This window comes from Amblyraja radiata, chromosome 5 (genome assembly GCF_010909765.2).
Source record: "Amblyraja radiata isolate CabotCenter1 chromosome 5, sAmbRad1.1.pri, whole genome shotgun sequence".
Taxonomy (NCBI): Eukaryota; Metazoa; Chordata; class Chondrichthyes; order Rajiformes; family Rajidae; genus Amblyraja; species Amblyraja radiata.
Genome location: NC_045960.1, coordinates 92,945,870 through 92,963,363, shown reverse-complemented (window position 1 = coordinate 92,963,363; position 17,494 = coordinate 92,945,870). Strand labels below are relative to the sequence as shown.

The window sequence follows — 17,494 nt, the reverse complement described above, 5'->3', positions numbered from 1 at the left end:
GATCTCATTGTTTTACTACTGCTCTTAACATGCCTTTCAACTTTCAAAAATTGAATACATGTAAATCAGTCCTATTCCTGTCCACATTTTAAAACTATGGCAGTTTATTCTGTTTCATTTGTACCAATATACTTTGCATAAAACTTATGTATTTTGTTTAATCTGCATCTTGTGTGCTCATTAAACCCAAACCATTATCATACACCACAATGAAGCAGGTGACCAAGTACTGCCCATTGGAAACTCCAGACTACCAACATTGGAAAAACACCTATTTACTACTCTGCTTTCAACCTGTCCAATTTCCTTTCTATACTGCTTGGACCCCTTTAATTACATGGACCTCAATTGCATGGGCTTTCATAAATGCTTTCTTAATTTTGCAGACAACATTCTTTTCATTCCATGAAACAACTTTCTGAATTTGTTTTACTTGGGTTGGTCAAATCTGGTTGCCATATGTCATGTCTGCATGTCTTTATTTTTCATTCAGATTTTGGAGGTAGGCCTTAAATAGGGAGCAGTTAATGCCAAGGTATGGTGTGAGCATGGTTCTACATTTGCCACAGATATAAACCTTTGTTTTATTTTGTTGGGGGAATTTAGTTATGAACACTTGGCTGTTGAGATTTGTCTCGAATAATGAAATCAACCTTGATGGATGGTATGCTTATTAGAAGTAGTAATGGAAGATGAAAATGCATGTTGTTCCCTGTTCCCATAAAAATGCCAGCAGTCTCTGACCCAACCTAGGAAATGTTGGCATACCAACTGATGCCAGACTAAAGATGGGAGAAGTGATCCTCTGCCCCAACCACCACATGCTACTGAAAAATCAAATTCATACTTGTAGGTGATTGCTGGTGTGAACCACATTAGAACCCAGTGCAATTTGTAAAGAGTGGTGTGGTTCCGAAACAGATTTGAGATTTTATCCCGGGTTTATGTCAGTCTGGATTACCACTTCAATGCAATTTATTTAATCAACTAAGCATGTCTTGGTCATGTATGCAAACTAAGGTTTGACATTGTAAGACTGCTAGACTGGAATATCATACATCTGTTTTGGACCATTTTATTATTTAAAATCTGTTGCCTTGATTACTCGGAGAATCGAATATTGTTGTTGATATGATAGGTATTCTAAGGCAAAACATTTTCTAGCTTCAAATTCTGCATAAATCTAATTCCACATTATGTCCCTGGCATTAAAGCTGGAAAATAACATAATTCTTACTTGATCCTCCAGCATTCTCAAATTGCACAATTTTCTCTGGACATTTTAAAATTTAGTGCAAAAATATGGTCCAGTTTAGTTGTTCCTCGGTAGTATGCGAGGGCAGCAGCAATATTCTATTTTCATTACAGCTGATGACAATAAAGGCATACGATCACATTTTTCTGGAGGGTTGCCATGTTATTCGAAGTTAATTAATTGCATTTTGCAGCCAAGTTGTGTTCATGCAACTGAAACTAATTTAAAACAATTTCTCTCTTAGAAGAAATATTAATAGCAGTTCTATTATAACATGTTAATGTTTTGTCTACAAATGCTTGTTACAGATTTGCATTTGTCCCTACAACTGAGAACTATGGAGAATAAAAAAGGAACTTCTGAACAGATCCTACTAGAGCCTTACCATTACGTGCTTCAGTTACCAGGTAATGTTTTTATGATTCCTTTGTTTAAGAATGATATTAAACGGTTTGAGAGGGAGGGGTAGTCAGCTGTTTTTATTTTGGAAAGCATTTGCTGTAACAATATTGTATTCTAACATTTTGCTTGATTCTTACCATTTAATCTGGGGAAGAGGGTACTGCTGCCATTTGTTGCCTATACGTGCTTTGATGTGTCTTGGAGATAGTTAAGACATCCATATTGACATAGGCTGTAAAATGTACATGCCTGCAAATCCTCAGTGGCAGCACTAGTCTTTCTTGTGGGAAGGTGGCTGTATTGGTTAGATGGCTTGTTGATTGCAGATGATTGGCATGGAAACCCTTGGATTGTTTTGCAGCTGTGACCTTTGGATAGTGCAAAGTGCAGCAGACTTGTTGGGTACAAGTAGTGCAGCAGACTTGTTGGGTACAAGTAGTGCATGTTGCAGCTACAAACTATTTTCATCTTTTTAGTTTGGTTTATTATTGTCACGTGCACCGAGATATAGTGAAAAAGCTTTACTTTGCGTGCTTTCCAGTCAAAGAAAAGACAAAGGAGTCGCCAAACTCTGGCAACATTGTGGGCTAACGCCCTTCATTTTGTTTAAACTGAATTCGTAACATCTAATTGCCCTTAACAAATCCTATTCTCTGGTTGCTGGTCCTGTAGCACTAAACCAGTACCTTCATTTGGCTGTTGATTATCAAAAGGTTATCATATTATTAATATCTGATTATTGTCAGTGGCTGAATTGGCAACACGTGCTCCTGAGTCCATAGTTGGAGGTTTTAGTCCATCCCAGGATTTAAGCACAAAATTACATTTGGCATTTGTGTTTTTGATGCATTGGATCAAGACTACATGTATTTAGATGATATAAGATTCCATCACAATTTCGAGGAAGAGCAAGCAATGTACCCAGTATTTTGCCTTCTGCCAAGATCACCAAAAATGGGTGTTAATCTGATTCCTGTTTATGGGATAAAAAGGAAATGCAGATCATGCAGATACCAAAGATAGACACACAATCCTGCAGTAACTTAGCTGGATGGGCAGCATCTCTGGAGAAAATAGATGGGTGACATTTCGAGTTGGGATCCTTCTTCAGTCGGAAGGGCCCTGAGCCGAAACGTCACCAATCCATTTTCTCCTAAGATGCTTCCTGCCCTGCTGAGTTACTCGAGCATTTTGACTATCATGTTTGTGGGAGGTTTCTTGACGCATCTTTGTATTTCTTACAACAGTGACCACGTGTTCGGAAAACCTATTCAATTACAATTGCTGATTAAGAACTTTGGGATCTGAAGTTGTGAAAACCATTATGTAGATAGATATCTATATAATTAAAAGTTTCATCTTGACCACTTCCTGTCTGCGCTCTATATTGATTTTAGTAAAAAAGCGCTACCATATCGCTATGATTTTTGGCCATCTTACTCAGTCCTTTGCTGAGCAGGACCCGAGGATTTTTTTTGCATCAATGAAAAAAAAAGTTATGAGTGCGTAAAAAAACCTTGACATCCTCTCGCCTGTCAATCACCGCGATGAAGATAACGCCCCTTCCGGGGGGGGGGGACAGGACATTAAAACCCCGGATGCCTGGACGTAACTCAGTCACTCTGCAAGATCGTGAGGGAGAGGCCGTGACTCTCATTCTAAGCTGTGAATTGACTGAACTGTGAGTCTGCAATGTACTTGCAATAAATGATTTGTTAGCCCTTAATGACAATGCAATGAGTTGTTTGGCCTGCTGCCCTGCCTGTGCTTGAAACTGCAATGCTTTATTAGGTCCAACTGTGTTTGGAAGGAATAAATGCTTTATTGGACTGACTGTGTTTGGTTCAAAAGTCCTGCTCATTTCGTGACTTCTGCTTAGTGGACAGGTCGTGCTGATTGCGTTATTTCTGGTGAGTGCGTTATTTCTGGTGAGTGCAGAGGTCGCACTGATTGCGTAATTTCTGTTAAGTGTAGAGGTCACGCTGATTGCGGAAGTTCCGCTGACTGCGGAAGCCCCAAAGTGGAGAAGCCACGCTCAGCCGTGTGAGTATTCAAGAAAGTTTACTGGTGGAGAGGTGGAATATTGCGTTGGGGGACCATCCCTCCTGTGAAGCTGGAACCCAATGGGTCCCACTTAGTCTAGTTTTTTTATAAATTGCTGAAACTGCAGTGCAATTGGAGTCCTGTTCTTTTGAATAATAAACTGACTTTTTTTTGCTCTATGCAAGGGAAAAAACAGATGGATTTTATCTACTGTCCGAGCTAAACTGGAATAACCTAAATTATAACCAACATCCCTTTAAATTCCCTTTAACTCCATACAATAAGCAAAATGGTTGCTGTACTCGCCTTTTTTTTAATCAATGGGCGCAAGTCTTTATTGACCTGTGCAAAACCATTTGGAAAAACCACATTGCCAAAAACATTATGAAGATAATACTATCATTATTACAGAAGTTTTCAAATCGCTCATTTAGGCACCAAGATGTGTCCAATTGCATATTGATTTATAAACTTGTTACCTGGAGTATTCAAATGCCTTAATGTCATTATCGATTTGACTCTCAGATCCAAGTTTCCCTAACATGTGGTCACCATTCAATGAGTTGGATTCTAATCATGGGTACATTCAACATATTCAGCTGTTTAAAGTCTCTGGCAAGTCTTAGAACTTGCTACCCCTTACATACACGGTTAAATGAGCCTTTACAAAATTAAGATGGAAACTGCCAGGAATAGTCATTTTGGAAAGCCTTGCCGAGTAAGGGAGAGGGCTGACAATTTTTGGATCTAGAATTTTGATATGAAATCTCCACAGACACTGACCAAAGTATTTCAACAATTTCTAGTTTTCAGGTTTGTCTTCAACAGTACTTTGCTTATGTACTGAACTTATTTTTGAATTTAGAGCAAATAGCAGTGACATAGTTCAATGATTATTTCTAACAATATAATCCACTGAGTAACTTCAGCATTTTGGCTGTATATGGCATCTGTAGTCTCGAGTTTCCATGGGTGCTATCAGACCCTTCTAGATTCCTTTGGGAAAGCTGTAACTCCATTCTTGCCTCTGAAATTGGCCAAAATTAGATCGGGCAAGGAGGCAAATATGTCCCTAGTTAGGAAAACTCTAGTTATTGCAGTGAGAGCTGAATTATAGATGTTCACTTCAATCGTACTCTATGGTTAAGCTTTTACAGCATAAAATTCTAAACTAAAATTTTAGCTCCTAAAACTGAACTAATTTTTGAAGTATGCCACATTTAGAAACATAGAAAAAATAGGTGCAGGAGTAGGCCATTTGACCTTTCGAGCCTGCACCGCAAACATCAACAAATTTAAAAACACTTGCATTGTGTTTCCAGGAGAACGTTTTATGGTTTGGCTGTTTAACGAGTGCTTCATAAATTAGTGAGAAATAAGCAACAAAGTGATTTGGACTGCACCCAGCAGGATCACAACTATCTAATCAATATTTGCTGCACATGGCTGAAGCAGCTCAAGTAATCTATGCACATGTTTGGGATTCTATTCATGAAATTTTACATTTATATGCCTTTTAATATGGTAAAACCAGGATCTTTCATGAGTAATAAAGCAAAATTACACGATACTCAAACAGATCATCAAAAGCTTGGCCATAGATTTGTGTAGTAAAAGACGAGACATTGGCTTTGTGAGGTGATTCTAGAATTTGGATCTTTACACCTAATCGGGATAACTACTGGTGGTGTAGTAATTTATAATTTGTAAGCAAAAGGTCGGCATTGGAAGGTTGCAGATATGAAGGTTGCATCATTAAGGTTTCACAGCATGGAAGCTGAGAAACTGCAGAGGTCAGTAGATGTAGTGGTGATGTGTCAACACAACTTGTGTGATTTAAAGAACAACTTTAAATAAGCATATCTTTATATAGGCAACAAATTGGGAGGCTACCAAAGACTGCAATGGATTAAGAGGTGTATGGACGAGACTTTTGCGTGCAGGTGATCCAAAGTAAGGTTGGAGCCTAGGTTGTATTGTGGCCTCCCAAATTATTGTCCATCTTCAGTGAATCATTGTTTGAATTCTTCCAGTTGGGTTTCTGCCTGTTGAATTTGGAAATAGTCCCGATCAAAATCACAAATAATAGTCAATGTGATTGTGAGACGTTATTTTAGATATTTCAGTGCACAGTTAATGACAATATCCACTTGTCATCACCAGTGCATCACCATCTTCATTCAGATTGTGGAATTATCAATATCTGTTCCATTTTTATCCAGTCGTAGCCCAAGAATATTGAGCATTGGCTTCTCGTATCCTCTGCACAAAACCATTGCTCATGTCTCCAAAGATCCTAGTTTTTATTTCTCTCAATCATGTACTCTTTCAAGTCAAGTCAAGAGAGTTTATTGTCATGTGTCCCAGATAGGACAAAGAAATTCTTACATTGCTGCAGCACAACAGGATATTGTAGTCATAAATACAGATCAGATCAGTGTGTCCATACACCATAGAATATATATACACACATCAGTAAGATAAAGTGCAATAGGTTGTTATAGTTCATAATTTGTTTCAAGTTGTGTTTAATAGTCTGATGGCTGGGGGGAAGAAGCTGTTCCTGAATCTGGATGTTGCAGATTTCAGGCTCCTGTACCTTCTACCCGAAGGCAGCGGATAGATGAGTGTGTGGCCAGAATAGTGTGGGTCCTTGATGATGCTGGCAGCCTTTTTGAGGCAGCGACTGCGATAGATCCCCTTGATGGTACGGAGGCCAGAACTGATGATGGACTGGCAGTGGTTACGACTTTTTGCAGCCTTTTCTGCTCCTGGACGCACAAGTTGCCGCGCCAAGCCACGGTGCAACCGTTCAGCATGCTCTCTACTGTGCACCTGTAGAAGTTCGAGGGAGTCCTCCTTGATATACCAACTCTCCGTAATCTTCTCAGGAAGTAGAGACGCTGATGTGCTTTCTTTATGATTGCATCAGTGTTCTGGGACCAGAAGAGATCTTTGGAAATATGAATGCCCAGGAATTTCAAGTTCTTGACCCTTTCCACCATTTGATATAAACGGGACTGTGGGACCCCATCCTCCCCTTTCCTCCACTTAATGGCACCTCCACTTCCCACTTTTCACCCAGCTGAGCATTATCCAGACTGATGGCAGACACGTGTACCTTATTTTATCCCCTAACTGCTCCACTGCCCCCGAATTGCCAGATTATTTGACATCAAGTATTGTATAAGTAGAAACTCGCCATGCTAAATCCTGGATGATCCAAGCCTCTGCTTTGTCGCAACCTCCCCTTTCCTAGCCATCCTTCTAGATTTTGTTCTTTACCGTTGGCATATTTGACTTGTAACCATATAATTGTGGTAAGCTTCAGTCCACATTATTGCAATGCAGTTTTTAAAGCTACTTCTGGCTCGACTAACCATGTGAAACTCTTGCAACGGTTTGTAGGTGCTGCTTGGCTATTATAGCGTACTGTCTTCTACTCTTTTCTTAAAATGTTGCCTGAAACTATGCTGCTCATATTTTAATCTGCACCAAATCCTGTTTACCCATCACTCCTGTGCTTTTTTTAGCTCATTGAGAAAACCTCTGGCCCTAATTTCCAAATGAACTTGCCATCCAATTTAAGTTAATATTTTGTTAACGTGAATGCAATTTTTCTATTCACAAAAGTTACATGAGCTGAATATTTAGTCTGTTTTTCTCTTGTGGCTTCCAGCACTTTTTTTTGTACCTCAAGTTATTGCATCAGATAATGTTACTTGGAGTGGGGAAGATGGGTGGACATGACCATGAGTGGTACTGGTAATAGAAGTGAATGTGGGTGGAAGTTTATCCTCGAATTACACCAAGCTAGCAAGCAGAGGAGCAAAAAGTTAAGTGCGAGGAGGAACTCAATGGCACAGGCAGCATTTGTGGAGTGGAGTGAATTGGGTTGGCACCCTTCAGCCTGAAGACGGGTCCTGATCCAAAACGTTGTCTTCCCTTTCCCCCCACAGATGCTGCTCTCCTGTTGAGTTCCTTCAGCATTTTGTTTTGCTCAAGATTCTACAATCTGAAGTCTTTTGTGTTTTAGATTTTGTTGATGGCCAGGGATAAGAGATGATGGATTCTGGATTTTTTCTGTGCTTAATTGAATGAAGTTACTTGGAGTGAAGAGGTCAGGATCATTGGTGAAATGGAGTAGGACATCGGCCAACGTGTGGAAAAAGTAGGACAGATCACAGTCCTGCCCATCTGTTTTCTTGAATTTGAAGCCTACCATTTGAGGCTTGAAAGTACATGCATCGGCTGAGGGGTGGGTGAGGTTAGCAGATGAATCAACTTTGTGTTCCACCTGGACCTAATTGAGGGATGCCCTGTAATGGACAGAGGAACGGATACACTTCTTACCTGCTCCTTCGCTTTTCTTACAATTTATGCAGCCTGCATTTGTTTGAAAAAGGAGCTTGACTAAAGCATAACATTTTTATTTTTAATGTACACAAGTTGAATATGGTTGTAAATTCTTTTTTCACATTTAAACTTCAACTGTAATAATTTCTGATCATAGGCCTGTAGAAATGGTGAACAACCCTATCAGGCTACCCTGTAGCACAGCTTGCTTCTCACCTGCAGACTGATTCATTTAGCAGAAAAGATGCAGCTGTGAGGGCAGCAGATAGTTGGGTACAAAAGGTAAGTGAATGAGAGGCATTTGCAGGGTTGGGTCTAATACACCCCAGTGTTTTGAATGATCTCTGTAGCAGTGTGTGTGAGAAATATGAAGCACGAAGAATAAACCATTGAGAATGTGGTAATGGAACTGGAGCAGGACAAGATACTGCAGATAATTATCTTGTAATGTCTGGCTAGAAAAGAACAAAATCATTTGAAGTTAATTAAAGATTCAAGAGTTTATTGTCATGTGTCCCAGATAGGACAATGAAATTCTTGCTTTGCTTCAGCACAACAGAATATTGTAGGCATAAATAAATACAGAACAGATCAGTGTGTCCATATACCATTGAGAATGTATATGTAAAGTGCAATAGGCTATTAAAGTTGAGATTTTTGTTTGAGTTTAGTTTAATAGTCTGATGGCTGTGGGGAAGAAGCTGTTCCTGAACCTGGATGTTGCAGATTTCAGCGACTGTGGTAGATCCCCTCGATGGTAGGGAGGTCAGAGCCGATGATGGACTGGGCAGTGTTTACAGCTTTTGCAGTCTTTTCCGCTCCTGGGCGCATGCTCTCTACTGTGCACCTGTAGAAGTTCGAGATAGTCATATCTATTTAGCAATATGGGACAGTGATGTGGTTAACAATGCCACAGCCCGTGGAAGGTTTGAGATATAAAATTACTTGTCACAATCACAAAAGTATGTCATTTGCTCATTTGACCTTGGAACATTGATTGGAGGAAAGATGGGCACTGATTTGGGAGGAGGTACACGTTGGAAAGAGGTGGTAATTCACAAGGGTGTTTGTTTCTGTGGAAATCCATGCTGCTGTATGAAGGTTGAGGGACATGTGGGGTCCTTGTGTAATTGTTATTTTTCTTGACATGAGCTATTTATCCCATGACTTCCTCACACCCCTTGATCATTCACTCCAAGTTTTTCATTTCACTAAAGTATAGGTCATAAATTTACACAGTCATGTTGCACAGTTCCATTACATCGATCCTGGGTTATTAACTCGTTCAATCCATCTTTGACAATGTGCACAAGAACGCCATGCACGTGCAACAAGAAGAGAGTATTAAAGCAGATTTGGTTGCAGCTCAAGCATCTATAGCTCTGCAAGTTGATGGCATTCTTGTGCACATTGTCTATCCTGCTCACAGTGGGTGCCCAATCAGGATTGTTGACATCATTCCATGCTGCAGGCTTGTCTGTTATTAGATGATAAATAAATAAATAAGTAGTTTTGGTGATTGTGCAGGCTTTAAACAAGAAACATTGAGAAATATATTTTGGCAAATAATAAAATGTCCTGCTTGTGTCCAACTAACAGCTGACAGCTTGCATCTCAGTATAATTTATTTCAAAACGCATTGATAGTTTATGATTATTTAAATGGTAAATGGAGCTTCAGAAGCGTTTTCATTTTGCATGTTAAAACCCACCTGAGAACCATGGGCGATTTTGCAATTTTACTGACGGATTTTTAACTTTTAATACTTTTCATATAACAAATGAATAAAGATAAAAAGTCAATAATGCCTTACTTTTGATGAAATGCAGCGAGCAAACGCGATAATTCCCGATATTTTGGATCTTTAAATCTCTACGACAAATGTCCGCTAGCACTTCCGCTGTATTTACACCTTCAGCTCCCTCTTGAATTTACCTTAGTTTCTATCTTTTTTTTGGACTGTAAATTTAGGTAGCTGTTCCTCACGGTCACCCCGACCGGTACAGTTAATTGCAGCTCAAAAACGGGCCGTTTTCGATGTTTTTAACGGGTGTGAAAGTGCGTGTTTTCCCATTCACTAACATGTACCGGAAGTGACGCTTGTCCCCCAGTTAAAATTTTCGGTCACGTGGGTGCGGATCTACGCTCCAGTGACCTTTCGTGAAATCACCCAATACTGAAATCCTCTTGTTATGAAGGCCAACATTCCATTAGCTTTCTTCACTGCCTGCTGTACCTGCATGCCAACTTTCAGTGACTGGTATACAAGGACGCCCAGGTATCGCTGCACCTTCCCCTTACCAAACCTAACCCCCATTGAGATAATCTGCCCCCTTGTTTTTGCCACCAAAGTGGATAACCTCACATTTATCTATATTATACTGCATCTGCCACGCATCTGCCCACTCACTCAATCTGTCCAGGTCACCCTGCATCCTCCGAACATCCTCTTCACAGTTCACACTACCACCCAGCTCTGTCATTCACAAACTTTCTTGTGTTGCTCCTAATTCCCTCTTCTACATCATTAATATATATGGTAAACAGTTGCGGTCCCAACACCGAGCCTTGCAGCACTCCACTCGCCACTGCCTGCCATTCTGAAAAGGACCCGTTCACTCCTACTCTTTGCATCCTGTCTGCCAACCAATTTTCTATCCATGTCAATACCCTACCCCCAATACCATGTGCTCTAATTTTAGTCACCAGTCTCCCGTGCGGGACCTTGTCAAAGACTTTCTGAAAGTCTAGATACACTACATGTAGGGGACGACAGATGGCACAATGGGCTAAGTGTTCGGCTGGCAACCGGAAGGTAGCCGGTTCGAATCCCGCTTGGAGTGCATACTGTCGTTGTGTCCTTGGGCAAGACACTTCACCCACCTTTGCCTGTGTGTGAATGTGTGTGAGTGATTGGTGGTGGTCGGAGGGGCCGTAGGCGCAGATTGGCAGCCACGCTTCCGTCAGTCTGCCCCAGGGCAGCTGTGGCTACAGAAGTCGCTTACCACAACCGAGTGTGACTGAGGAGTGAATGAATAATGCGATGTAAAGCGCCTTGAGTATCAGAAAGGCGCTATATAAATCCCATCCATTATTATTATTATTACATCCACTGGTTCCCCTTCATCCATTTTAGTGATATCAGGATTTCCCGGTGGCTCAGCACCAACTCCCCCTCCCATTCCGAATCCGACCTATCTTTCCTGGGCCTCCTCCATGACCCGAGTGAGGTCCACCATAAATTGGAGGAGCAGCACCTCGTATTTCGCTTGGGTAGTTTATACCCCAGTGGTATGAACATTGACTTCTCCAATTTTAGGTAGTTCCTACTTTCTCCTTCTTTCCCCTCCCCTTCCCAGCCCACTGTCTCCCCCTCTTCCTTTCTTCTTCCCACCCCCACATCAGTCTGAAGAAGGGTCGCAACCCGAAACGTTGCCTTTTTCCTTCGCTCCATAGATGCTGCCTCACCCACTGAATTTCTCCAGCATTTTTGTCTACCTTCAGAATTTCCATGATCATTTACATTTGAAATGTTCCCTCAATACCTCCAAACTGATCAAAAAGGCGCAGCAGCGCCTTTACTTCCTGAGGAGGCTCAAGAAAGCTCACCTGTCCCCCCAGATCCTGACCAACTTTTACCGCTGTACCATCGAAAGCATCTTGACCACCTGCTTCACGGTATGGTACAAGCAGTTGCACTGTAGCTGACAGGAAGGCACTACAACGGGTGGTGAAAACTGCTCAGTACATCATCGGTGCCCCGCTCCCTGCCATGGATGCCCTCCACCGAAAATGGTGACTGAGACGGGCCGGGAAGATCATCAAGGACCCGTCCCACCCTAACCATGGACTGTTTGCCCTCCTCCCATCAGGGAGGCGGTACAGGAGCCTCAGGTCTCGTACAAGTAGGATGAGGAACAGCTTCTTCAACAACACTATCACATTGCTGAACTCGGAGTCCCGCCGATAGATTTCTCCAGTCTCTCCGTCCACATTGTTTGCTTATTCTGTATTTTTATTTCTATATTGCACTATTACTACGAACAGACGCTAAACTGCATTTCGTTGTACCCATACTTGTATCTGTGCAATGACAATAAAGTTGAATTGAATTGAATTCACCTTTTCTGAATAGTCAAGCATAAAATTGACAATAAACACTGGGACAGTACTTCGCAGGGGTAATATTTTATCAACCATGTTTGCATATTGCTATTACCTTATCAGTGCAAACATGTCGACGATTATCTGTATACATGCTTGTAATGCAGTACAATCCAGTCAGTGATCATAACTACTTCCGCCCAAACTATATAACCATATAACAATTACAGCACGGAAACAGGCCATCTCGACCCATCTAGTCCTTGCCGAACACTTATTCTCCCCTAGTCCCATCTACCTGCACTCGGACCATAACCCTCCATTCCTTTCCCGTCCTATACCTATCCAATTTATTTTTAAATGATAAAATCGAACCTTCCTCCACCACTTCCACTGGAAGCTCATTCCACACAGCTATCACTCTCTGAGTAAAGAAGTTCCCCCTCGTGTTACCCCTAAACTTCTGTCCCTTAATTCTCAAATCATGTCCTCTTGTTTGAATCTTCCCTACTCTCAATGGAAAAAGCTTATCCACGTCAACTCTGTCTATGCCTCTCATCATTTTAAAGACTTCTATCAAGTCCCCCCCTTAACCATCTGCTCCAAAGAATAAAGACCTAACTTGTTCAACCTTTCTCTGTAACTTAGTTGCTGAAACCCAGGCAACATTCTAGTAAATCTCCTCTGTACTCTCTATTTTGTTGACATCTTTCCTATAATTTGGCGACCAAAATTGTACATCATACTCCAGAATTGGCTTCACCAATGCCTTGTACAATTTTAACATTACATCCCAACTTCTATACTCAATGCTCTGATTTATAAAGGCCAGCACACCAAAAGCTTTCTTTACCACCCTATCTACATGAGATTCCACCTTGCAATGTATAAAGACTCAGTAATGGCAATTAAAAAATGTAATTGGCAGAAGCTGATTTATTAATATAAGGGATCGCAGGTGTTAAATGTGGACCAAAATATTGTGGGATGTAGCTGGAGAAACCACTTGGTAATGCACCACTATGATCTCGCCAAGAATGGTGTAAGGAGGAAGGCAGGTAGTTTTAGCAAACCAAATTTATTTTAACATTTCAGTTGCTTAAGGATCAGCTCTGAACAAATAATTACATTTTAGAAGGGGTGAGCTAGAAACAAACCTTTAAGTCTTGTGGTTTTGCATGGTAAGTTGCACCTTAACAAGGTGGCTTTGTATATTTTTCTGCTTGATTTACACTATTCTTTTGAGTGCAGTAAAAGTGTAGTGTGGCTTGCACCTAAATGCATGTTATCACTCTGTTTAATGCTAGAATCTAGGTAAACGTCTTCTACATGAGAAACCTGTTTTTGCTTGGATTATTTCATTGCCTTTTGTGCAAATTAGTACATTGAAATGTATTTGGGGTTGTATTTTAACCTTCCCATTTTACAGGTTTTTCTACATTAGAGGCAAAGGAATAATTAAAATGTCATGTAATCAATTTTATAGAATTGTGAATTTTGAATTAAGGTTCAAACTGAAGTACAGGTGCACAACCTTTTATCCGAAAGCCTTGGGACCAGACACTTTTCGTAATTCGGTATTTTTCGGCTTTCTGAATGGAAGATTTTTAGCGTAGATTTTAATGGCTGGCTCAGTGGTAGAGTGCTCGGCTCATATCCGCAAGGTCGCGAGTTTGCGCCTCGATCCCGGCAGTTACTCGATCGCGAGTTTGAGTCTTCAATGTAGTTTTTTCTTGCAGAATAGGAGAGAATAGGGAGGGTTAGGCTGGGATCATTCTCTGCGAGATGATCTTAGTGCGGGAGACAAGTGTAGGAGTGGTGTACTGACTGTGGGAAGAACTTTGGAAGCGATTGCCCACCATTCTCAAAAGCCGTTGTGTCTCCCTGTCCCTCCAACTCCAGAGGAATCCTCTCCCCGATGGGCCGCCACGGCGACAAGTGGCAGTTCGCCCACAGCCCGAGCTGCGCCACCCCAAGAACAAGACGTACCTTGCACACCATCAGCTTCTGCCCCTACGGGGAGCGTGTTCCTCTGGAGTTGGAGCGTGGCTGGGCTGGAGTTGCTGATCTGGGATCTCCGTGCTTGCAGTGGGCCTGGGGGTCGGTGTCCCGATGAGGGGGCGCAGCTCAGGCTGTGGGCGAACTGCCACTTGTCGCCGTAGCGGCCCATCGGGGAGCGGCTTCTGGTGGTCCTGACGTCTCTCAGCTCCTGTCCAGGGGGGTGGCCAGAGACGTCAGGACCAACAGGAACCCGCTCCCCGATGGGCCGCTACAGCGACAAGTGGCAGTTCGCCCACAGCCCGAGCTGCGCCCCCTCATCCGCAACCCCAAGAACAAGACGTACCTTGCACACCATCAGCATCTGTCCCTACGGGGAGCGTGTTCCTCTGGAGTTGGAACGGGGCTGGGCTGCTGCTGGCTGTGGGTCTCTGGGATCTCCGTGCTTGCAGTGGGCCTGGGGGTCGGTGTCCCGTTGGTCCTGACGTCCCCGGTGACTGGCACTGACCTGCTGGCATCGCCGACGTGAAGACAGTGCAAAGCCCCCGCGCCGGTGCAATGGGCGGGGAGCTGCAGAGGGGAGGGAAGGGGTCACACACATGGCCGGGAAGCAGAGGGGTGTAGGTGGGGTGAAACTGAAGGGAGCGACAATCTGCTGCTGCCTGCCCGCTGAGTTAAAAAGTTCCCACGGTAGACTCACGATATACAATTATTAACCCTCCCGCGCAATATACCCTCGCCTTCTCTTTTATGAATGGGGATTTAGTTCCCCTTTCTTCGAGGACCGACCGGAGGTTCCGCTGTCACCTCTGCGGGCCGCCCTCGGTGAATGTCTTCAAGTACCTTTCTTCAAGGACCGAAAAAATGTCCGCTATTCGGAGCTTTTCGTTATTTGGAACTTCGGATAAAAGGTTGTGCACCTGTAATATTATTCCTGATTCAATGATCTCCTAAATTGTGCATTTTAGAGCCTGAAAATGAGCCACAAAAATTAATTGCTTGGATGTGATGAATTGATGGTGTGATGGCTCCGGTATGTCTAATTTAGTGCAGGAATGGCGGGACTGTCATATGTTGATAGAATGGAGTGGCTGGGCGCGTATACTCTGGAATTTAGAAGGATGAGATGGGATCTTATTGAAACGTGTAAGATTATTAAGGGTTTGGACACGCTAGACGCAGGAAACATATTCCTGATGTTGGGGGAGTCCAGAACCAGGGGCCACAGTTTAACAATAAGGGGGAAGCCATTTAAAACGGAGATGAGGAAAAAAAATTTCACACAGAGGTTTGTGAATCTGTGGAATTCTCTGCCTCAGAAGGCAGTGGAGGCCAATTCTCTCTATGCTTTCAAGAGAGAGTTGGATAGAGCTCTTAAAGATAGCAGAGTTGGGGGTTATGGGGAAAAGGCAGGAATGGGATACTGAGTGTGGATGATCAGCCATGATCACAGTGAATGGCGGTGCTGGCTCGAAGGGTCGAATGGCCTACTCCTGCACCTATTGTCTATTGTAATGTAAAGTTACATGAATTATACTGGTCATATGGCAGGGGAAACATGCTAAGGATCAGTCTCTGAGAAATCCTGCAACATTGTGCATTCTAAGATTTGGCACCATCCAAAGAATACTGGCTCAGATCATGTTGCCTAGAGATGATTCATGAAAAAGGTAGCAGCAATAACGAGAATGAATTGAACTTGCAGTATGACAATTTGACTTTAATAATAATAATAAAAATTGTAGAATTGAAAATTGAAAGGAAACTTTTAGGTTGTTATTAGTCTTATCTTGTTCATGTTCTTCAGGAAAGAAAGCATCTGCTATTTATGTCGGACTCCAGCTACATACAGTATGAATGTCATTGACTTTTGTCCTTGCATCAGTGCCCACCCATTTATCCTGAAGATGTTTAATTAGTGTACACAGTAGGATACACTCCTGCAGCTCTCAAATTTCAATCTCCCAACTATCTGGAAGGACAAGGCCTCAGTGTCACACATTTTATCACATTGTTCTATCGTCGTCATTAGTGATTCTCCTAGAAGATATTGGAAACCTGGATAAAACCTAATAAAATGCTCACCATCACAAAATGTTTTATTTTTGTTGGTTCAAGCCGGCGAATTATTACTACCATCTAGAAAACAACCAGGTATAGCCAATACATTCAGTCAGGGAAATGTCTTTTAAAAATAATTTGTGTGAGGTTGCATATGATATGCGGTATAATTAGTGTCAGTGAACCTCATACTAAAATGTAGATATTAATTGAAAAAAACAACTGCCCAGGAAATCGGTGATTCCATCTCTTGGTCTTCTATTTTGTGGGTACAGGGCTGAAATGTGAAAGATGACCGTTAGCCACTAATTGTAATTAGTCTATTTCTTTCAACAAGGTAAACAAGTGAGAACCAAACTTTCACAAGCCTTTAACCATTGGTTGAATGTCCCTGAAGAAAAATTGCAGGTAAGAAGAGTTCCTTCCTTTGTCTTGCATGATTTGCAAATAACTTATTTCCTGAAATACAATGTTGTAATTGAGTTAATTAATGCTGAAATGGGAAAACTGAGGGGATTCTATTCTGTGCAGCTGAAACCAATTAGCAACAACCCATTTGTCAAGTTAGGTGAACTTAAGTGGAAGATTTCTTCAAAGGTGTATGATAAATAGCCATACAGTTGTTAAAAATTTCTTGACGTTGCTCTGACTGCTACGTCTGATATCTGCTTTGTTTACGATGGGTAATAAATTTTGGCAGAGTTGGAATCTAGTGCATGTTGCTTCTGGTTTTACGGATTTTAGATTTTGTGCAGGCTGGGACGTGTAGTTTGAATTTTAATGTGTTTAACCTCCATCATAGTGAATCTGTTATATCAATGATGGGGTGAGATTTTTTTATTGACAAGCAGAAGAACATTGCAAAGTTGGGACTAATCATATTTAGGTCCTGATCTCATTCCGTCAGAATTTTTATTGTTGATTAAGGCCTTCACAATTACATACATCAACTCTTGAACACTCTGTTCAATTTTGCTACTGAGTATTCACTGACTCTCATCATGCCCTGTTACTCTGTAATTGAGTGGTCAATGCAATTCATTATTTAAATGGTATCCTGACAAGGGTGTCATTATTGTCTGTCCCTAATTGCCCTTGAAAGTCGAGAGACAATGCTGTAGATCTTGTTATTTTTTAACATAATTTATATTATTGAGCCCAACATCTCATCTAGCTGTATTTGACAGGACTTAAAGGTCAGCATGGCCTACTGATCATTTATCTTTGTCGATAGTCTTGGGAGCTTTTCCACTCCCCTTGATTTACTGTCCAGTC

General features: G+C 41.7%; 1 protein-coding gene across 5 annotated transcripts in view; it reads left to right on the top strand.

Annotated features, from left to right (window-relative positions):
* The window catches only part of ggps1 (geranylgeranyl diphosphate synthase 1), a 53,558-nt gene that overhangs the window by 16,527 nt on the left and 19,537 nt on the right, over positions 1-17,494 (top strand). For 4 of the 5 annotated variants that reach the window (XM_033021774.1, XM_033021775.1, XM_033021777.1 and 1 more), the window contains exons 2-3: positions 1,564-1,662; positions 16,557-16,627. In XM_033021774.1, coding sequence (XP_032877665.1) covers positions 1,593-1,662; positions 16,557-16,627 — 141 coding nt within the window. In that variant the 5' untranslated portion in view covers positions 1,564-1,592. Of the gene's footprint in view, positions 1-1,563; positions 1,663-8,213; positions 8,339-16,556; positions 16,628-17,494 lie in introns of those variants that run through there. The other variant, XM_033021778.1, reaches the window with a different exon arrangement.